The sequence below is a fragment of the Mustelus asterias genome, chromosome 29 (assembly GCF_964213995.1).
Source record: "Mustelus asterias chromosome 29, sMusAst1.hap1.1, whole genome shotgun sequence".
Taxonomy (NCBI): Eukaryota; Metazoa; Chordata; class Chondrichthyes; order Carcharhiniformes; family Triakidae; genus Mustelus; species Mustelus asterias.
Genome location: NC_135829.1, coordinates 7,928,267 through 7,951,808, shown reverse-complemented (window position 1 = coordinate 7,951,808; position 23,542 = coordinate 7,928,267). Strand labels below are relative to the sequence as shown.

At 47.8% G+C, this 23,542-nt stretch overlaps 1 protein-coding gene across 4 annotated transcripts in view; it reads right to left on the bottom strand.

The window, feature by feature from the left end:
- Positions 1 to 23,542, bottom strand: part of LOC144480394 (sorbitol dehydrogenase-like) — a 62,668-nt gene that overhangs the window by 25,614 nt on the left and 13,512 nt on the right. For 2 of the 4 annotated variants that reach the window (XM_078199795.1, XM_078199799.1), the window contains exons 2-6: positions 18,593 to 18,626; positions 12,678 to 12,842; positions 10,262 to 10,421; positions 4,855 to 4,973; positions 4,127 to 4,192 (exon numbers count right to left, since the gene is read on the bottom strand). In XM_078199795.1, coding sequence (XP_078055921.1) covers positions 4,127 to 4,192; positions 4,855 to 4,973; positions 10,262 to 10,421; positions 12,678 to 12,842; positions 18,593 to 18,626 — 544 coding nt within the window. The remainder of the gene's footprint in view (positions 1 to 4,126; positions 4,193 to 4,854; positions 4,974 to 10,261; positions 10,422 to 12,677; positions 12,843 to 18,592; positions 18,627 to 23,542) is intronic. The other 2 variants (XM_078199797.1, XM_078199796.1) reach the window with 2 other exon arrangements.

The following is a 23,542-nucleotide window of genomic DNA, read 5'->3' as shown; positions in this document are numbered from 1 at the left end:
TCATTAGTATCTCAGTTACATGTATCGCTGGGGAATACAGGAAGTTCAAAAGCACAGTGTAAAAGAGACATGGGCAATTGTTGCAGTGACGTTCTATTTTTATGCCAAGCTTTCATCTTATGAATAGTTGTTTTGTGTCAGAGTACTATGGGTTGAATGGCAGACTCATTCATAACGTCATTCATAATGTAGGGGAACATGTGGCAAATAGTGACCACAACTCTGTTAACTTTAGGATAGTAATGGACAAGGATGAGTGCTGTCCTACGGGCAGGGTGCTAAATTGGGGGAAGGCTAACTATAGCCGGATTAGGCAGGAATTGGTGGATGTTGGTTGGGAGAGGATGTTCGAGGGTAAGTCCGCGTCTGGCGTGTGGGAGTCTTTTAAGGAACTATTGATAAGGCTGCAGGATAGGCATGTGCCTGTAAAAAGGAAAGATAGGAAAGGTAGGATTCGAGAGCCGTGGATAACCAGGGAAATTGAGGATCTGATTAAAATGAAAAGTGAGGCGTACGTTAAGTCCAGGCAACTGAAAACAGATGGAGCTCTGGAGGAATACAGAGAGAGTAGGAAAGAACTCAAACGGGGAGTTAGAAGGGCAAAAAGAGGTCACGAGATGTTCTTGGCAGGCAGGATTAAGGAGAATCCTAAGGCATTCTATTCATACGTTAGGAACAAAAGAGTTGTCAGGGAGAAAATCGGACCTCTCAGGGACAAAGGAGGGGAATTATGCTTAGAACCCAAGGGAATAGGGGAGATCCTAAATGAATACTTTGCATCGGTATTCACGAAGGAGAGGGGCGTGTTAACCGGGAGTGTCTCGGAGGGAGGTGTTGGCCCGTTAGAGAAAATCTCCATTACAAGAGAGGAAGTGTTAGGTTTTTTAGGGAACATTAAAACTGACAAAGCCCCAGGGCCTGATGGCATCTATCCTCGACTGCTCAGGGAGACGAGAGATGAAATTGTTGGGCCTCTGACGGAAATCTTTGTCGCTTCTTTGGACACGGGTGAGGTCCCTGAGGATTGGAGGATAGCGAATGTGGTCCCGTTGTTTAAGAAGGGTAGCAGGGATAACCCGGGAAATTATAGGCCGGTGAGCTTGACGTCCGTGGTAGGGAAGTTGTTGGAGAGGATTCTTAGAGACAGGATGTATGTGCATTTAGAACGGAACAATCTCATTAGTGACAGACAGCATGGCTTTGTAAGAGGGAGGTCGTGCCTTACAAATTTGGTGGAGTTTTTTGAGGAAGTGACAAAAACGGTTGATGAAGGAAGGGCCGTGGATGTCGTCTATATGGATTTCAGTAAGGCATTTGACAAAGTCCCACATGGCAGGTTGGTTAAGAAGGTTAAGGCTCATGGGATACAAGGAGAAGTGGCTAGATGGGTGGAGAACTGGCTTGGCCATAGGAGACAGAGGGTAGTGGTCGAAGGGTCTTTTTCCGGCTGGAGGTCTGTGACCAGTGGTGTTCCGCAGGGCTCTGTACTGGGACCTCTGCTATTTGTGATATATATAAATGATTTGGAAGAAGGTGTAACTGGTGTAATCAGCAAGTTTGCGGATGACACGAAGATGGCTGGACTTGTGGATAGCGAAGAGCATTGTCGGGCAATACAGCAGGATATAGATAGGCTGGAAAATTGGGCGGAGAGGTGGCAGATGGAGTTTAATCCGGATAAATGCGAAGTGATGCATTTTGGAAGAAATAATGTCGGGAGGGGTTATACAATAAATGGCAGAGTCATCAGGAGTATAGAAACACAGAGGGACCTAGGTGTGCAAGTCCACAAATCCTTGAAGGTGGCAACACAGGTGGAGAAGGTGGTGAAGAAGGCATATGGTATGCTTGCCTTTATAGGACGGGGTATAGAGTATAAAAGCTGGAGTCTGATGATGCAGCTGTATAGAACGCTGGTTAGGCCACATTTGGAGTACTGCGTCCAGTTCTGGTCGCCGCACTACCAGAAGGACGTGGAGGCGTTAGAGAGAGTGCCGAGAAGGTTTACCAGGATGTTGCCTGGTATGGAGGGTCTTAGCTATGAGGAGAGATTGGGTAGACTGGGGTTGTTCTCCTTGGAAAGACGGCGAATGAGGGGAGATCTAATAGAGGTGTACAAGATTATGAAGGGTATAGATAGGGTGAACAGTGGGAAGCTTTTTCCCAGGTCGGAGGTGACGATCACGAGAGGTCACGGGCTCAAGGTGAGAGGGGCGAAGTATAACTCAGACATCAGAGGGACGTTTTTTACACAGAGGGTGGTGGGGGCCTGGAATGCGCTGCCAAGTAGGGTGGTGGAGGCAGGCACGCTGACATCATTTAAGACTTACCTGGATAGTCACATGAGCAGCCTGGGAATGGAGGGATACAAACGATTGGTCTAGTTGGACCAAGGAGCGGCACAGGCTTGGAGGGCCGAAGGGCCTGTTTCCTGTGCTGTACTGTTCTTTGTTCTTTGTTCTTTGTCATTTTCTATAACTAAGGTGCTTGTTTGGCATAAAAGCGTTGTCCTTTAGTTCGCTGCCCCAAGACAGGTCTGACCCAGAGCGTCACGACAACCACCACTGGGAGGGCAAAGAGGCAGGTCACGAATTCAACCCAGCCAGAAAGGGTATCAAACCCCACGCTGTTACCACCAATCTGATCCACGCTTAGAAATCATAGAATCCCGATAGTGCAGAAGGAGGCCATTCGGCCCATCGAGTCTACACCGACAACAATCCCACCTCGGCCTTATCCCTGTAACGCCACATATTTACTCCGTTGATCCCCTCTAACACATCCCAGGACACTAAGGGGCAATTTAGCATGGCCAATACACCTAACCCACACATTTTTGGACTGTGGGAGGAAACCCACACAGACACGGGGGAGAACATGCAGACTCCACACAGACGGTGACCCGAGCCAGGAATCGAACCCATATCCCTGGAGCTGTGAGGCAGTAGTGCTAACCACGGTGCCACCGTGACGCCCCATTACAGAGAAGTCAACAAGGGGAACTGAGTCGGAGTATCTGATTTGCCATCGATCAGGAAGGACTCCCAAAATTTGTAAATAAGCCGAACTTCTTTTTGTCTAAACTAGTAATCGCCTTGCCATTTTCTTCAAGGGGAGGTAGGTACATGCCCAGGCATGGGGCAGTGGAAGGCGACGGCCTAGTGGTATTATCGCTCGATTATTAATCCAGAAACTCAACTAATGTTCTGGGGGACCTGGGTTTGAATCCCGCCACGGCAGATGGTGGAATTTGAATTCAATAAAAGAAATCTGGAATTGGGGGGACCTGATAGAGGTTTACAAGATTATGACTGGCTTGGATAGTCAGAGACTTTTTCCCAGGGTCGAAGGGGTATAGGTTGAAAGTGAGAGGGGGAAAAGTTTAAAAGAGATGCAAGGGGCACGTTTTTTTAGGCAGAGGGTGGTGAATGGCTGGAACGCGCTGCCGGAGGAGGTGGTGGAAGCAGATTCTATAACAACGTTCAAGAGGCATCTGGATAGATACAGGAATAGGCAGCGAATAGAGGGATAGGGACCATGTAGAGGCAAGAAAATATTAGATTAGAGAGGCATCTGTGTCGGCACTGACTTGGTGGGCCGAAGGGCCTGTTCCTGTGCTGTACTGTTCTTTGTTCTTTAAGAATCTACTGATAACCATTGTCGATTGTTGGAAAAACCCATCTGGTTCACTAATGTCCTTTAGGGAAGGAAATCTGCCGTCCTTACTCGGTCTGGCCTACATGTGACTCCAGAGCCACAGCAATGTGGTTGACTCTCAACTGCCCTCCAAGGGCAACTCGGGATGGGCAATAAATACTGGCCCAGCCAGCGACGCCCATGTCCCACGAATGAATTCTTAAAAAGTGGTAAAAGCAAAATATTGCGGAATCTGAAACAAAAACAGAAAATGCTGGAAAAGTCTCAGCAGGTCTGACAGCATCTGTGGGGAGGGAATACAGCCAATGTTTCGAGTCTGGATGACCCTTCGTCAGATGCTGTCAGACCTGCTGAGATTTGCATGAAAAGAAAAGTGGGGTTGCTTTACTAGGTTCTGAACAAAACGAGGACACACGGAAATCTTCGGCTGCAAGGGAACCGAGTGAGAACAACACAAAACAAGGCTTACCGCAGATCACAACCTGAGCCGCCCCCATTGCCTTGGCAACCAACAGGTTCAGAAGTCCAATGGGCCCTGAATAATTAAGGAAGGATAAAGGCAAATTACTGCGGAGGCTGGAATCTGAAACCAAAAGAGAAAATGCTGGAAAATCTCAGCAGGTCTGGCAGCATCGGAAAGGAGGGAAAAGAGCTGATGTTTCGAGTCCAGGTGACCCTTTGTCAAAGCTAAAAGGCAGAGAAAGTGGGAGATATTTATACTGCAAAGGGAGGGAATGAAAGATGAATCAGAGCCACAGAAACCAAGGGGAAAGGCTGCTAATGGCAGCCCATAGAGAGAATAGAAGGTGTGAATGGTCAAACGGCAGAGAAGCTGAAATCAGAGGGTAAACTGTGACAAATGAAAATGTGGGGGGAAGGAGGGGGAATGGGTGGGAGAGAGATAAAATGTAGAAAAAGGGGGAAAGGGGAAGCAAAGGGGGAGAAAAAGGAAAGGGGTGATAAAGTAGGGCGAAAGAGTGGGGGGGGGAAGAAAAATGAAGAAAGACAATGAAGAAATAAAAGGTAGGGAACAGTACAAAATTAAATAAAATGGAAACAAAGGGGTTGAGGTGAGGTGGGGAAGGATGTTGCTGCTTTGTTGTTACGCTGGCTACAAGTCACTTCAATTGTTACCGTGCGATCTTCAAAACTATTCAATGGCGGATGACATTTGTAACAAACAATCCAGATATTTACCTGCTCCACAGATTAAGATTTTGCTTCCCAGTTTTACTCGTCCCCTGCGACAGGCATGAATCGCAACTGAAAGGGGTTCAATGAAAGCGCCTTCTTCAGAGCTCACACACTCGGGAAGCCTGCAACAAAAGAACAACTCTGATCGTTTGTTCCTTCAGTAAATAAATGTTAGTATCATCCTGTAGGGTCCGTTCATTCCTCAGAATAGGCGGAGACGGCACTGATACGATGATTTGTCTTTTATTGAGCAGAATTTAAAATTAAAACATTGCAGAAAGCAAACTGAAAAGAATTACTGGGAGAGAGAAAAAGTTTATTTATTAGTCACAAGTAAGGCTTATATTAACACTGCAATGAAGTTACTGTGAAATTCCCCCCTAGTCGCCACACTCCGGCGCCTGTTCGGGTCAATGCACCCTAACCAGCACGTCTTTCAGAATGTGGGAGGAAGCCGGAGCACCCGGAGGAAACCCACGCAGACACGGGGAGAACGTGCAAACTCCACACAGACATTGACCCAAGCCAGGAATCGAACCCGGGTCCCTGGCGCTATGAAACAGCAGTGCTAACCACTGTGCCACCATGCCACCCCAGAGAGATAGAGATAGAACAAAGAACAAAGAAAATTACAGCACAGGAACAGGCCCTTCGGCCCTCCAAGCCTGCAATGACCACACTGCCCGACTGAACTAAAACCCCCTACCCTTCCGGGGACCGTATCCCTCTATTCCCATCCTATTCATGTATTTGTCAAGACGCCCCTTAAAGTCACTATCATATCTGCTTCCACTACCTCCCCCGGCAGCAAGTTCCAGGCACCCCCCCCCCCCCCCCCCCCGCCTCCCCTCCACCCCCACCCCGCCCCCTCTGTGTAAAAATCTTGCAAAATTCAGATACTGGCAAAAGCCAGTCCTGTGTTGATCAAAGAACTCAAAACATACTGAGCAGGTCACAAACTGCCAGCTACGTACGTTAACCCTTATCTCGTATTGAAATTGTTTGGTACATGCTGTCTCTGTCTGCAAAAGTGAGAAGCCTCACAACATCAGGTTAACGTCCAACAGGTTTATTTGGAATCATGAGCTTTCGGAGCGCTGCTCCTTCATCAGGTGACTCTATCTGCAAAAGCAGGTTGAGATCTTGCACCTGTGGCCATGAAAAGCTGCTGTTTATAGAACTACTCCAGTGCAAAAGGAGGCCATTTGGCCCATCGAGTCTGTACTGACCACAATCCCACCCAGAGCCTATCCCCATAACACCATGCATTTACCCCAGCTAGTCCCCCTGACACTAAGGGGCAATTTAACATGGCCAATCCAACCTACCCCGCACGTCGTTGGACTGTGGGAGGAAACCAGAGCACCCGGCGGAAACCCACGCAGACACGGGGAGAACGTGCAAACTCCGCAGAGACAGTGACCCAAGCCGGGAATCGAACCCTGGTCCCTGGCGTTGTGAGGCGGCAGTGCTAACAACTGTGCCGCTGTTGGCTACAGATAGTCAGTTGTTAGAAATGTCCAAACATACTGTCACTGGTGACTTAACACATCAATGAAATGTTAGGGTAAGTCAGGCCGGTCACCTTTCACATAGCTCTGACCTAGATACCTGTTGCTGTTCCGGTTTCAACATCGCTGTGTGAGTTTTGGAAAGGAACCCAGACCAAAAGTAAATAGTGTCCACGCAAACTATTTGCATAATTGCAATGCCAGTGCCAGTAATTCAAGAATGCAATGGAGTGACATAGAGTTTCCTCAGAGTATCCGTTTTACCATTTCCCTGTGGAATTGCAGAGAATGGATAGCACAGAAGCTGGCTGATGCATGCTGGCATTTGAACTTCACATGAATCTACCTCCTCCCACCCTATTTCCTTTCACTCCGTCATCGTATTTCTTTCTCCTTCACGTGTTCATTTAGTTTCCAGTCAACTGCATCTAGGCTTTGAGTCCCCACTGCTCCCTGCGGTGGTGAGTTCCACATTGTGTTAAGACCCAGGCCAGAAGCTCCAAGGCGTTTTGTGAAGATAGCCTAGGCCTTAAGGGTGGGATTTGCCAACCGCGCTCACCCCAAAGCCGGAAAATCCCGCCCGAGGTCAACGGACATTTGCATGGTCCAGGGGAACACCAACAACCCCTTAGAAAAGAGGCGCATCTTCCTGCCCAACCGCTCCCCCCCAAACACACCACACAGGGATGAGGGTGACCCGACCCTCCCCCCTCAGCCCCCCTTCCCCTTCATACCTCCCCACTAAGCCTCCCTTCAGTCTCCCTACACCTTGGCAGTGCCAACAATGCACTTCCCCGTCGCAATGACACCCTAGCCTGGTGTTTTGGGCCCCAAAGGGGTATATGTAAGGTCCAGTAGCCATTTAGACCAAAGACATAGGAGCAGAATTGGGCGACTTGGCCATCGAGTCTGCTCCGCCATTCAATCATGGCTGATATTTTTCCCATCCCCATTCTCCTGCCCTTTCCCCATTATCCCTGATTCCCTTATTAATCAAGAATCTATCTATCTCTGTCTTAAAGACACTCAATGACCCGGCCTCCACAGCTTTCTGTGGCAAAGAGTTCCACAGATTCCCCACTCTCTGGCTGAAGAAATTCATCCTCATCTCTGTTTTAAAGGATCGTCCCTTTAGCCTGAGATTGTGCCCTCTGGTTCTAGTTTTTCCTACTAGTGGAAACATCATCTCCACGTCCACTCTATCCAGGCCTTGCAGCATCCTGTAAGTTTCAATAAGATCCCCCCCTCATCCTTCTAAACTCCAACGAGTACAGACCCAGAGTCCTCAACCTTTCCACATATGACAAGCTCTTCATTCCAGGGATCATTCTTGTGAACCTCCTCTGGACCCTTTCCAAGGCCAGCACATCCTTCCTTCGATACAGGGCCCAAAACTGCTCACAATACTCCAAATGGGTCTGACCAGAGCCTTATACAGCCTCAGAAGCAGGGATGTATCCCTGCTCTTGTATTCTAGCCCTCTCGACATGAATGCTAACATTGCATTTGTCTTCCTAACTGCCTACTGAACCTGCACGTTAACCTTAAGGGAATCTTGAACAATGACTCCCAAGTCCCTTTGTGCTTCTGATTTCCTAAGCATTCCCCCATTTAAAAAATAGTCTATGCCTCCATTCCTCCTTCCAAAGTGCATAACCTCACACTTTTCCACATTGTATTCCATCTGCCACTTCTTTGCCCACTCTCCCAACCTGTCCAAGTCCTTCTGCAGCCCCCCTGCTTCCTCAATACTACCTGTCCCTCTACATATCTTTGTATTATCTGCAAACTTAGCAACAATGCCTTCAGTTCCTTCCTCCAAATCGTTAGTGTACATTGTGAAAAGTTGTGGTCCCAGCACTGACCCCTGAGGCACACCACTAGTCACCGGCTGCCATCCTGAGAAAGACCCCTTTATCCCCACTCTCTGCCTTCTGCCATTCAGCCAATCCTCTATCCCTGCCAGGATCTTACCCTTAACACTATGGGCTCTTAACTTATTTAACAGTCTCCTTGTCAAAGGCCTTCTGGAAATCTAAATAAATCACATCCACTGATTCTCCTTTATTTAACTTCCTTGTTCCCTCCTCAAAGAACTCTAACAGATTTGTCAGACATGACCTCCCCTTGACAAAGCCGTGCTGACTCAGTCCTACTTTATCATGCGCTTCCAAGTACTCCATGATCTCCTCTTTAATAATGGACTCTAAAATCTTGCCAATGACCAAAGTCAGGCCAACCGGCCTATAATTTCCCATCTGCTGCCTTCCCCCCTTCTTAAACAGCGGTGTTACATCAGCTACTTTCCAGTCCTCTGGGACCCTCCCTGCCTCCAGTGATTCCTGAAAGATCACCACCAATGCCTCCACAATTTCCTCAGCTATCTCTTTTAGAACTTAGGTAGTAGTAGAGGCAGGTACAATTTTGTCTTTTAAAAAGCATTTAGGCAGTTACATGGGTAGGATGGGTATAGAGGGAGATGGGCCAAACGTGGGCAATTGGGGCGAGCTTAGTGGTTAATAAAAGGGACAAGTTGGGCTGAAGGGCCTTTTCCTTGCTGTAAACCTCTATGACTCATTCCGCTGATTCCCGTCCATGTAGTTTTTTCCGACCGGTCTGACTGAAGTGATTCACACGTGAAGCAAAGGGAAGTGAAGTGAGGTCCGTGCTGATTGCTCACAACATTGACTGTGAAAGCCGTGCTCCAATCAAATACAAACATTTCTTTTTTTTACCATTTCAAGTTTGATTAATATATAGATGAATGATTATGCATTTTCAAAATAGCTTATTATGAAACGGTGGCACAGTGGCTGCCTCAAAGCGCCAGGGACCCGGTTGGGGATGGGGGGAGCGGTTGGGGAGGAAGATGCGCCTCTTTTCCAAGGGGTTGTTGGTGTTCCCCTGGACCATGCAAATGTCCGTTGAACTTGGATGGGATTTTCCGGCTTTGGGGTGAGCGCGGTCGGAAAATCCCACCCTTAAGGCCTAGGCTATCTTCATAAAACACCTTGGAGCTTCTGGCCTGGGTCTTAACACAATGTGGAACTCACCACCGCAGGGAGCAGTGGGGACTCAAAGCCTAGATGCGGTTGACGGGAAACTAAATGAACACGTGAAGGAGAAAGAAATACGATGACGGAGTGAAAGGAAATAGGGTGGGAGGAGGTAGATTCATGTGAAGTTCAAATGCCAGCATGCATCAGCCAGCTTCTGTGCTATCCATTCGCTTCAATTCCACAGGGAAATGGTAAAACGGATACTCTGAGGAAACTCTTTGTCACTCCATTGCATTCTTGAATTACTGGCACTGGCATTGCAATTATGCAAATAGTTTGCTTTGACACTATTTACTTTTGGCCTGGGTTCCTTTCCAAATCTCACACAGCGATGTTGAAACCGGAACAGCAACAGGTATCTAGGTCAGAGCTATGTGAAAGGTGACCGGCCTGACTTACCCTAACATTTCATTGATGTGTTAAGTCACCAGTGATGATACGTTTGGATATTTCTAACAACTGACAATTTTTAGCCAACAGTGGCACAGTGGTAAGCACTGCTGCCTCACAGTGCCAGGGTCCCGGGTTCGATTCCCGGCTTGGGTCACTGTCTGTACGGAGTCTGCACGTTCTTCCCATGTGTGACAATGCCCACAGGGTGGTATGATGCAGTACGTCAGCCAACCAAAGCTCATCATGGGCTAGCATGTTAAAATACCACGTCACGCATGGAGAAGTATCCAAGTCGTGGTTAGACCAGGGCATTAGAGTGAATTAAGAGTTAGTTGCTGCGCTATTGGTGAACTGAAGCTAAGCTCTTCTGAGCCTCTTGAGTGTGAAACTTTCCAACAGTGGACGGTGATGAGGAATCATTAAGACAGGAACCCCCGCAGAACTCACTTGAAGCAGTAGTTGGCATTGTGGGCATAGTATCGGGACAGGTGGCCATCGTAGGGTGGGGTCGCACAGCAGAACATCCTTGGTGACAGGTTGTAGCGTCCTGATTTGCAGAAGTCATCATTTTGAAGGGGGTAAGCGGGCTCAATGGCAACTCTGTCACCTATGAGAAAGGGGATAGGTACAACTCTTTAATAAAGGCATTCCTGCAAGGGTCAACAGCAGCAGGGAGGGAGGGAGGTGGAGGAAGGGAGGGAGTGGGGGCAATGGGCCTATATCCTTTGAAACTCATATCTTAATAAAAACTCTCCATCTATATCTTGAAAGCTCCAATATTGCAACCGTGATTCCTTTCCGGATGTATCGTATGTCTCCTTCTCTGTCCAAGACCCGCAAGAAACCACAAAGGGTTGTGAACGTAACCCAATCCATCACACAAACCCCAGCCTCCCATCCGTCAATTCCGTCTACACTTCACGCTGCCTCGGCAAAACAGCCAGCGTAATTAAGGACCCCTCACACCCCGGACACCTCGCACACTGGCTCCGATTGGGGGTGGGAAGGGGACCCTCTGAGACCACCCTTAAGAGATGGCGCTCGGATCTCTGAGCAGTTGAGTTTTGCCAGCGAGTTTAATCGCCATCCTCCCCTATGATGGTGTGAATCGCCACCGCCCCCCCCCCCCCCGCCTCTTGAATTTTCTTGGCCAAGAAACACGTCAGTTTCTAAGACCGCAAGGAACTACAAAAGATCGTGAATGAAGCCCAGTCCATCATGCAAACCAGCCTCCCATCCATCGATTCCATCTACACTTCCCGCTGCCTCGGCAAAGCAGCCAGCATAATTAAGGACACCGCGCACCCCGGACATTCTCTCTTCCACCTTCTTCCTTCGGGAAAAAGATACAAAAGTCTGAGGTCACGTACCAACCGACTCAAGAACAGTTTCTTCCCTGTTGCCATCAGACTTTTGAATGGACCTACCTCGTATTAAGTTGATCTTTCTCTACACCCTCACTGTGACCGTAACACTACATTCTGCACTCTCTCCTTTCCTTCTCTATGAACGGTATGCTTTGTCTGTATAGCGCACAAGAAACAATACTTTTCACTGTGTACCAATACAATGACAATAATAAATCAAATCAAATCAGTACCACGACCCTCTCTACGGAAAAATGCTTTATGAATCATCCCTCAATGAAAAGGGCTTCACTCTAGTTTTGTGACTATGCCACCTTGGGGCAGCACGTTAGCACAACGGTTGGCACTGCTCCCCGAGTTCAATTCCCAGCATCGGGTCACTGTGTGGAGTTTGCACCTTCTCCCCGTGTCTGCGTGGGTTTCCTCCGGGTGCTCCGGTTTCCTCCCACAGTCTGAAAGACGTGCGGGTTAGGTTGATTGGCCATGCTAAATTGCCCCTTAGTGTCCTGAGATGCGTAGGTTAGAGGGATTAGTGAGTGGATATGGGGGTAGGGCCTGGGTGGGATTGTGGTCGGTGCAGACTCGATGGGCCGAATGGCCTCTTTCTGTGCTGTAGGGTTTCTATAAAAAGGTGCATTGGCCGTGCTAAATTCTCCCTCAGTGTACCCGAACAGGAGTGTGGTGACTAGGGGACTTTCACAGTAACTTCATTGCAGTGTTAATGTAAGCCTACTTGTGACACTAATAAATAAACTTAGACTTTTTCTGGATTTTTGCAACTGGAGAAATTGAGTTTATTTATTAGTCACAAGTAGTTTGTGGGAGGAAATTGGAGCAACCGGAGGAAACCCACGCAGACACGGGGAGAATGTGCAAACTCCACACAGACAGTGACCCAAGCCGGGAATCGAACCCGGGTCCCTGGCGCTGTGAGGCGGCAGTGCTAACCACTGTGCCGCCGTGCCGCCCCTTTACAACGTTAAAGGCACCATACATATCCAGGTGTTTGACATTGGAATAAACTCCCTTCGAAAAGTAATTGCATTGGGTGGTTTAAATGGATCAAAATAGTAGTCTTTGAACTGTGGGAGGAAACCGTGGCACCTGGAGGAAACCCACGCAGATACGTGGAGAATGTGCAGACTCCAACAGACAGGAACTCGAGGCTGGAATTGAATCCGCTGTGCTAACGTGCTGCCCCAAAGTGACAGTCATAAAATTAGATTGAAACCCTTTTCATTGAGGGACGGTGACTGGAACTGTGAGGCAGCTGTGCTAACCACTGTGCCACCGTCCCTGCATACAGTTTATCAAAACTTCCAGTAACCTGGGTGCCACTTATCCATTGTCCCCCCCCCCCCCCCCCCCCCCCCTCCACTCTCCCCTCCCCTCACCCCCGCACGTGTTGAGAAAATGTGGACGAGGGTCGGGGACATCTTTTACTTAAAACAAAGGTTTAATAAATAAAAATCCACTTCTGTTTCCCAGTTACTGACCTGCTTTGAGATGTTGCACGTCCGATCCCACTTTAACCACAGTCCCCGAGCCTTCATGTCCCAGCACCATGGGCTTTCGCATGAGGAAGTCTCCTAATTTTCCATGCTGCCAATAATGGACGTCCGATCCACAGATCCCAACGGCACTCATCTGCAGGAGCACCTCTGCAAGCACGGCAGGGAAAGAAAAATTCGGGAATTTAAACCTTTGGACAGAACACCTGAGTGATACCTGGGACATATCCAGGAATGTCGGCTTCCTTTATTCTTTGATTTATTTGGTCTTCGTCTGCCCTCACAGATTACTTGAGAAACTGAAGTTCTCTGGAGCACAACACCAATAATGATAGATAAAAGTTGTTGGGACGAACAAGGCTCTACATTCTGGCTACTTTCCACTTCCTGCAGCTTTTCAATCCACTCAAACTACCCAATACAATTACTTTTCAAAAGGAGTTTATTCCAACGTCAAACACCTGGCTATGCATAGAGCCTTTAATATAGTAAAGGGGGGGGACGGTGGCATGGTGGTTAACACTGCTGCCTCACAGCCAGGGCTCTGGGTTCAATTCCGGCCTCGGGTTACTGTCTGTGTGGAGTTTGCACTTTCTCCCCATGCCTGCGTGGGTTTGCTCCGGTTTCCTCCCACTATCCGAAAGACGTGCTGCTTGGGTGGACTGGCCGTGCTAAATTGCCCCGAGTGTCAGGGGATTAGCAGGGTAAATATGTGGGGTTACGGGAATAGGGCCTGGGTGGGATTGTGGTCGGTGCAGACTCCATGGGCCGAATAGCCTCCTTCTGCACCGTAGGGATTCTATGATAAAACATCCCAAGAAACTTTCGAGGCATGCTTTTAGGATGGAGGGTGGCACGGTGGCACAGTGCTTAGCACTGCTGCTTCACAGCTCCAGGGACCTGGGTTCGATTCCCGGCTTGGGTCACTGTCTGTACGGAGTTTGCACATTCTCCCCGTGTCTGCGTGGGTTTCCTCCGGGTGCTCCAGTTTCCTCCCACACTCCAAAGATGTGCGAATTAGGTTGATTGGCCATGCTTAAATTTCCCCTTAGTGTCCTGAGATGTGCAGGTTAGAGGGATTAGTGGGTAAAATATGTAGGGATATGGGGGTAGGGCCTGGGTGGGACTGTGGTCGGTGCAGACTCGATGGGCCGAATGGCCTCTTTCTGTACTGTAGGGATTCTATGAACATAGAAACATGGAAACTAGAAGCAGGAGTAGGCCATTCGGCCCTTCAAGCCTGCTCTGCCATTTATTATGATTGTGGCTGATCATCAAATTCAATATCCTGATCCCCCCCTTCCCTCCATATCTCTTGATCCCTTTAGCCCCAAGAGCTATATCTAATTTCTTCTTGAAATCAGATGTTTTGGCCTCAACTACTTTCTGTGGGACTGAGTTCTACACATTCACCACCCTCTGGGCGAAGAAAGTTCTCCTCACCTCAGTTCTAAAAGGTTTGCCCCTTATCCTCAAACTATGACCCCTAGTTCTGGACTCCCCTCACCATCGGGAACATTCTTTCTGAATCTACCCGGTCTAACCGTGTGAGAATTTTATAAGTTTCTATGAGATCCCCTCTCACTCTTCTAGATTCCAGTGAATATAATCCTAACTGACTTAGTCTCTCTTCATATGACAGACCTGCCATTCCAGGCACAGTGGTTAGCACTGCTGCCTCACAGCGCCAGAGACCCAGGTTCGATTCCTGGCTTGGGTCACTGTCTGTGTGGAGTCTGCACGTTCTCCCCATGTCTATGTGGGTTTCCTCCGGGTGCTCCGGTTTCCTCCCACAGTCTGAAAGATGTGCTGGTTAGGTGTGCATTGGCTATGCTAAATTCTCCCTCAGTGTACCCGAACAGGCACGGGAGTGTGGCGACTAGGGGATTTTCACAGTAACTTCATTGCAGTGTCAATGTCAGCCGACTTGTGACACTAATAAATAAACTTAAACTTTAATAAACTTTAAACCTTAAATAAACTTAAACTTTAACAGCGCCAGGGACCTGGGTTTGATTCCCGGCTTGGGTGATTGTGGAGTCTGCATGTTCTCCCCGTGTCTACGTGGGTTTCCTCCGGGTGCTCCGGTTTCCTCCCACAGTCTGAAAGACGTGCTGGTTAGGGTGCATTGGCCGTGCTAAATTCTCCCTCAGTGTACCCGAACAGGCGCCGGAGTGCGGCGACTGGGGGATTTTCACAGTGACTTCACTGCAGTGTTAATGTCAGCCGACTTGTGACACTAATAAATGAACTTAAATTTGCCTCACATGATGCAAAATTGCAAAATAGACAGCTAAGAACTGACGTTCCAAATTTCCCTTCCGGGATTTGGGATATCTGCGCATTTAGCACCTTAACATGAGTTGCTTCATCAGTCGACAGCTTGCAAGAATGCTGGTTGAAACAAAGAAGGATTTACTAACCGTCTCTCCGTTTTAAACTAAAGTTTCTACATTCTTGGAGTTTCCAGGAACTTCTCATCAGTGCAATGCTTCAAGTCTCTGACCCTTGCATTCTGGAAATATTACCCAATTGTGTGTCACAATAACAGGAGTTTTACAACACTGCATTCCATTCTTCCCAGGGTTGGAAAAAGAAACTGCAAACCTTACTATGTATCACCAGTTTCCATTGTTAATACCCTAGAGGCACAACCCTATCTTACTTTTAAACATGAGGACTTGTGCAAGATTTGATTTGATTTGATTCGATTTATGTCACATGTATTAGTTTACAGTGAAAAGTATTGTTTCTTGCGCGCTATACAAAGCATATTGTACAGACAAAGCATAGGACAGTTATTAGCAGCCTTTTCCCCTGGTTTCTGTGGCTCTGACTCATCTTTCACTCCCACCGCCTGCAGTATAAATATCTCCCACTTTCTCTGCCTTTTAGCTTTGACAAAGGGTCATCTGGACTCGAAACATCAGCTCTTTCCTCTCCTTACAGATGCTGCCAGACCTGCTGACATTTTCTCTTTTGGATACAAAGCATACCGCTCATAGAAAAGGAAACGGAATATGAAAGGAGAAACTGCTTCCGGGCTCAGTAGCAAAAGGGTTTACGGAAACTGGCAAAAGGACCACAGGTTTTTATTCGTGGGACTTGGGCGTCGCTGGCTGGGCCAGAATTTATTGCCCATCCCTAGTTGCCCGAGGGCAGTTGAGAGTCAACCACATTTCTGGCACAGTGACTCAGTGGTTGGCACTGCTGTATAGACAAATACATTTCACTGTATCCCAATACATGTGACAGTAATAAATCAAATCAACCTCTATACACACTCTATGGCCCCACACCTGTATGCCAACTCTATCCGCCCCTATGCCAAGTAGTGCCAACGCGTGCCAATTTATGACCCTCCACCACCCTTTCGTCCTTACCTACCCCCTCCAGGCCAATTCAATGAGTATCCTTTGGCAGTTCCTGAGCAGCATCGACACTTCCTGGGTAGCTTTGATGATTTGACAGCTGGACAGTTCCTGGACAGTTGGACAATTCTTGGACATTTCCTTGGAGGCTGGACATCTCCTTCGCACTCCTTTGACCGCTGGCTTCCTCTTTTACAGTTGCAATGGGTTGGTGCATGAAAGATGCACAATCATGACCACTTTTAACAATCCCAAAGGACGCCCTACAAAGGTGTCCCAGAACTCTATCGAAAGGGTTGGTTTTCCATATGAATTCGCCAGGTTCAGACCTCCTGTTACCTGTTCTGATCTGCGCACTCCAGATTCTACGTGGCTGCTCTTACAAAATCCCACTTCGATGGTGGAAGCTGCTTTTGTAAATCGTGTGCGTGCATGAACACTGGCCCGACTCCAGTCCTGCACCCAGAATCAAGGTCAACTGCTTTGCCACAGTGAGAGGGTGGGAGAAGCAGATTCAACAACCACTTGCCAAAGAGAAGTGAATAAATACATACTTGAAAAGGAAAGCTTGGAGGGCTTCGGGGAATTAGCAAGTGGCTGAGACTAATGGTATGTCTACTGCGAAAGAGCTGGCACAGGTATAAAGGGCCAAGTGGTCTCCTTCTGTGCTGTAACATTTTATGATTCCATGAAGTTACCAATTATGAATCCTATGCATCATTTTTATGACATTTGTGCACATTATGAATATGATAAAGAGTTTGACTTCTAAATCTCAAAATTAAAGTTAAGAAGTTATTAATCACAAGTAAGGCTTACATTAACACTGCAATGAAGTTACTGTGAAATTCCCCTAGTCGCCACACTCCGGCGCCTGTTCGGGCCAATGCACCAAACCAGCACATCTTTTGGACTGTGGGAGGAAACTGGAGCACCCGGAGGAAGCCCACACAGACTCGGGGAGAATGCACAGACAGTGACCCAAGCTGGGAATCGAACCCGGGGTCCCTGGCGCTGTGAGGCAGCAGTGCTAACCACTGTGCCACCCTAAACAAAACAATAAAAATAAAACAGATTAAAATTATTTTGTTACTTAAAGATTAATGGTGTTGCACCTGAAATGTAGGGGGAGCACGGTGGCCCAGTGGGTTAGCACTGCTGCCTCACAGCGCCAGGGACCCAGGTTCGATTCCCGGCTTAGGTCACTGTCTGTGTGGATATTATTAAACTAGAAACAGTGCAGAAAAGATTTACTAGAATGCGACCGGGACTTGATGGTTTGAGTTATAAGGAGAGGCTGGATAGACTGGGACTTTTTTCCCTGGAACGTAGGAGACCTAGAGGTGATCTTATAGAAGTCTATAAAAATAATGAGGGACATAGATCAGCTAGATAGTCAACATCTTTTCCCAAAGGAGTCCGTGTGTGGAATCTGTGCATTCTCCCCGTGTCTGCATGGGTTTTCTCCGGGTGCTCCGGTTTCCTCCCACAGCCCGAATAAAAATGCTGGTTAGGGGCATTAGAGTCATAGAGGTTTAAACCGGTAAGCTAGTCCCAATTGCCCGCATTTGGCCCATATCCCTCTATACCCATCGTACCCATGTAACTGTCTAACTGCTTTTTAGAAGACAAAATTGTACCCGCCTCTACTAGTGCCTCTGGCAGCTCGTTCCAGACACTCACCGCCCTCTGTGTGAAAAAATTGCCTCTCTGGATCCTTTTGTTTCTCTCCCCTCTCACCTTAAACCTATGCCCTGTAGTTTTAGACTCCCCTACCTTTGGGAAAAGATGTTGACTATCTAGTTGATCTATGTCCCTCATTATTTTATAGACCAGGGCGGCACGGTAGCACAGTGGTTAGCACTGCTGCTTCACAGCTCCAGGGACCTGGGTTCGATTCCCGGCTTGGGTCACTGTCTGTGTGGAGTTTGCACATTCTCCTCGTGTCTGTGTGGGTTTCCTCTGGGTGCTCCGGTTTCCTCCCACAGTCCAAAGATGTGCGGGTTAGGTTGATTGGCCATGCTAAAAAATTGTCCCTTAGTGTCCTGAGATGTGTAGTTCAGAGGGATTAGCGGGTAAATGTGTAGGGATATGGGGGTAGGGTTTGGGGGGGATTGTGGTTGGTGCAGACTCGATGGGCCAAATGGCCTCCTTCTGCACTGTAGGATTTCTATGATTCTATGATTCTACCTCTATAAGATCACCCCTAAGTCTCCTACGTTCCAGGGAAAGAAATCCCAGCCTCTCCTTATAACTCAAATCATCAAATCCTGGTAGCATTCTAGTAAATCTTTTCTGCACTGTTTCTAGTTTAATAATATCCTTTTTATAATAGGGAGAATTGGCCGTGCTAAATTCTCCCTCAGTGTACCCGAACAGGCGCCGGAGTGTGGCGACTATGGGATTTTCATTTCATTGAAGTGTTAGTGTAAGCCGACTTGCGACACTGATAAATGAACTTTAAACTTTCATGTAGAATTTAACGTTGAGTTGCAGAACCTTGGGATAGAAATGAATAACAACACTCACCATTCTGACCTGGTTCTGGGATTGGCCGTTTCTCCTAAGAGAAGAAACGTATTTGAGAAAGAAAGAATCCTTCATCACTGTAACAGACACCGTATCGTTAAATATCGCAAACTGGAGGAACGGCACCTCATCTTCCGACTGGGCACTTTACAGCCTTTCGGACTGAACATTGAGTTCAACAACTTCAGAGCATAAACTCCCTCCTCCACCTTCACCCCATTTATTTTGTTTCATTTCTTCTTTTTGTCTTATTCATACATTTATTTTATTCATTCATTGGACATGGGCGTCGCTGGCTGGCCAGCATTTATTGCCCATCTCTAGTTGCCCTTGAGAAGGTGGTGGTGAGCTGCCTTCTTGAATCGCTGCAGTCCACGTGCTGTGGGTTGACCCACAATGCTGATGGGGACAGAACTCCAAAGATGTGCAGGTTAGGTTGATTGGCCATGGTAAATTGACTCCAGTGTCGGGGAGGAGGGTTAGCAGGGTAAAAATGTGGGGTTACGGGAATAGGGTCTGTGTGGGATTGTTGTCAGTGTGGACTCGATGGGCCGAATGGCCTCCTTCTGCGCTGTAGGGATTCTATGATGATGTGGGGGGGGGGTTAGCAGGGTAAATAAGTGGGGTTTCGGGAATAAGGCCTGTGTGGGATTGTTGTCAGTGCAGACTCGATGGGCCAAATGGCCGCCTGCTGCACTGTAGGGATTTTATTATACTATGAATTCCAAAATTTTGACCCAGCGACTGTGAAGGAACGGCCGATATATTTCGAAGTCAGGCCAGTGAGTTATTACTTTATATTCTTATTTTTATTTTTGCACTTCTTTAAATCTCGCTTTCCATCTCGTTTCCCCTCCCCCCCCCCCCACCCCACTAGGGCCAACTGCCACATTCCTACATTCCGTCCTGCCATTTACACATTCTGATCTCTTTATGGACGCTATTAGCACCATCCCCGGCCTTTATCACCACCATTTACATTCCCTTTGCCTTTTTGTCTATGCTATTCCTACCCGCACCCCCACCCCTCACTCTCACAGTGTAAGGCTTCTCCGATTTTGCTTGTCCTCAGCTCTGACGAAGGGTCATCCTGACTCGAAACGTTGGCTCTATTCTCTCTCCACGGATGCTGTTGGACCTGTTGAGATTTTCCAATGTTTTCTGTCTTTGTTTCAGACTCCAGCATCCGCAGTATTTTGCCTTTATCCACCACAATTCTACTCCCTGGATTACAAAGATGTCAACACTTGTTGCTAACATGCTCGCCTCTGTATCAGTAGGGTCCTGGGTTCAATCAAGCCCCACTCCAGGGGCTTGACAATAGGGGCGGGATTTTATGGCCTCAGTCATCCCGAAACCGTAAAATCCCGCTTGAGGTCAACAGAGTGTTATGACTTTAATCAAGCAATTCAGGTGGGCCTCTTAGAATATGAACTTCCGGACTAAGGGCCAAATCATAAGAACATAAGAAATAGGAGCAGGAGTAGGCCATCTAGCCCCTCGAGCCTGCCCCGCCATTCAGTAAGATCATGGCTGATCTGAAGTGGATCAGTTCCACTTATCCCCATAACCCCTAATTCCCTTACCGATCAGGAATCCATCTATCCGTGATTTAAACATATTCAACGAGGTAGCCTCCACCACTTCAGTGGGCAGAGAATTCCAGAGATTCACCACCCTCTGAGAAGAAGAAGTTCCTCCTCAACTCTGTCCTAAACTGACCCCCCTTTATTTTGAGGCTGTGCCCTCTAGTTCTAGCTTCCTTTCTAAGTGGAAAGAATCTCTCTACCTCTACCCTATCCAGCCCCTTCATTATCTTATAGGTCTCTATAAGATCCCCCCTCAGCCTTCTAAATTCCAACGAGTACAAACCCAATCTGCTCAGTCTCTCCTCATAATCAACACCCCTCATCTCTGGTATCAACCTGGTGTACCTTCTCTGCACTCCCTCCAAGGCCAATCCTTCTGCAAATAAGGGGACCAATACTGCACACAGTATTCCAGCTGCGGCCTCACCAATGCCCTGTACAGATGCAGCAAGACATCTCTGCTTTTATATTCTATCCCCCTTGCGATATATAAATCAGGGAGCCTCTTGCTTTGTATTTAACCAGGAGTGTCAGTTCCTCTGGAACTCCTAGTGTCGACTACTAACTGAAAGCACCATGTATGCTGTCGTCAGACTTGTAAATAATGGGATTTTGAAGAAGGGATTCTGCCTCCGAAGACTTATTACACAGACATTCCCATTGTCCGCCTCTCGCCCGCTCCGATTCCCGTGGCAGGCGTGGTAGTAAAATTCCAGCCTATATCCAGGTTGACATTCCCTGTGTAATACTGACAGCAGAACGGGATTGTCAGAGCTTCCATTTTTCAGATGAGATATTGTCTGCCCATTTAGATGAGCACAGAAGTGGTGGCACAGTGGTTGGCACTGCTGCCTCACAGCGTTAGAGACCCAGGTTCGATTCCCGGCTTGGGTCACTGTCTGTGCGGAGTCTGCACGTTCTCCCCGTGTCTGCGTGGGTTTCCTCCGGGTGCTCCGGTTTCCTCCCACACTCCAAAGATGTGCGGGTTAGATGGATTGGCCATGCTAAATTGCCCCTAAGTGTAAGGGGACTAGCTAGGGTAAATCATGGGGTTATGGGGATAGTGCCTGGGTGGAATTGTGGTCGGTGCAGACTCGATGGGCTGAATGGCCTGCTTTTGCACTGTAGGATTCTAATGAAGATCCCATGGCTTTGTTTCCACAAAGAGGAGGGGACAAGCAACATTTATTCCTCCAGCAACATCACACCGTCTGGCCATTATCACATTGTCGTGTCTTCTACATTATCACAGTGACTACACTTGCTGGCTGTGAAACACTTTGCAACATCCTGAAACTGTAATAGTCGCAAATCTTGTTTTCTATCCTCATCCACATCAACGGTGATGAAGTGGAAATGGTCGAGAGCTTCAGGTTTTTAGATGTCTAGGTAACCAACAACCTGTCCTGGTCCCTCCATGCCGACACCATAGTTAAGAAAGCCCACCAACGCCTTTACTTTCTCAGGAGACTAAGGAAATTTGGCATGTCCGTCACAACTCTCATCAACTTTTACAGATGCACCAAAGAAAGCATCCTTACTGGATGTATCGCAGCTTGGTATGGCTCCTGCTCTGCCCAAGGCCACAAGAAACCACAAAGGGTCATGAACAAAGCCCAGCCCATCACTCAAACTCGCCTCCCATCCATTGACTCTGTCTACACTTCCCACTGCCATGGAAGAGCAGTCAACATAATTAAGGACCCCACGCACCCCGGACATTCTCTCTTCCATCGTCTTCCGTCAGGAAAAAGATACAAAAGTCTGAGGTCACGTACCACCGACTCAAGAACAGCTTTTTCCCTGCTGCTGTCAGACTTTTGAATGGACCTACCTTACATTAAGCTGATCATTCTGCACACCCTAGCTATGACTGTTACACTACGTTCTGCACCCTCTCCTTTTCTTCTCTATATATGGTATGCTTTGTCTGTATAGTGCGCAAGAAACAATGGACGATTCTCCCGCCCATCCTGCTGCGCTAATTTCTTTGCCCCGGCCAATGAAGGCAAGCATGCCGCATGCCTTCTTGTCCACCTTAGCCACCTGTATTGCCACTTCCAGGGATCTGTGGACCTGTACGCCCAGATCCCTCTGTATGTCAATGCAACTAGGAGTTCTGCCGTTTACTGTATAACTCACACGTGAATTTGATCCTCCAAAATGCATCACCTCACATTTGTCTGGATTAAACTCCATTTATCACTTCACTGCCCAAGTCTGCAATCTATCGATATCCTGCTGTATTCTTTGACAATCCTTGTCACTATCTGCAATTGTGCCAATTTTTGTTTCCAGTTCGATTCCAAGTGTGATGTGAAGATACTGGCGTTGGACTGAGGTGGGCGCAGTAAAAAGCCTCGCAACTCCAGATTAAAGTCCAACAGGTTTATTTGGTGTCATGAGCTTTCGGAATGCTACTCCTTCATCAGGTGAGTCGCCTGATGAAGGAGCCGTGCTCCGAAAGTTCATGACACCAAATAAACCTGTTGGACTTTAACCTGGTGTTGTGAGACTTCTTACCGATTCCAAGTGTGTCACAGAAACATTGAGCTGCTCTGAACTGGCATTGTTGGGAAAGACAGTGTTGTTTGGCACACAGCATAGGCACAAGACTGGGAACGTACATCTAGCCTCTACATGTCTATCGAATGATCTGTCTAAGGCTGTCCTGGCTGGTCTCCCACATTCTATCCTCCCGTAAACCTGAGCTCATCCAAAGCTCTGCTAGCTCTGTCTGAACAGGTACCAAGCCCCGCTCCCTGTGCTCACATAGATATATTGTCTCTCCGTCAAGCAATGCCTTGATTTTGAAAATTCTCTTCCCTTGCTTTCAAACCCACCCATGGCCTTATCGCCCCCCTCCCCCTCCCCCTCCCCCTCCCCCTCCCTTATCTCTCTAATCGTGGTCAAAACCAGCAAGCAATCAGCAGCAGAAATGCATTGTGGGCCACTCCTGGCATTAGTGCCATCACTGGTTATCATAGATATCATAGAATCCCCACAGTGCAGAAGGAGTGTGGTGAACCATAGATGGTTACCACTATGGGTACTTGTGCATATGTTACTCTTGTTACTGTTGAGGTTAGGGTTGGGGTGTTCCACCTGTTAGCATTGTTCTGTGGTACACTCCGTTTGGCTCCGCCTTCTTATAGGAGTATAAAGATCACTGCCACTTCCTAGTGACCCTTAGTCTGGGATAGTATTGTTAGTAAGAAGTCTCACAACACCAGGTTAAAGTCCAACAGGTTTATTTGGTAGCAAATACCATAAGCTTTCGGAGCAATGCTCCTTCGTCAGATGACATTTAAGACCTGGCTGGCTGTAGAGATTTGCATTCTAATCAGTATTCTGTAATTTG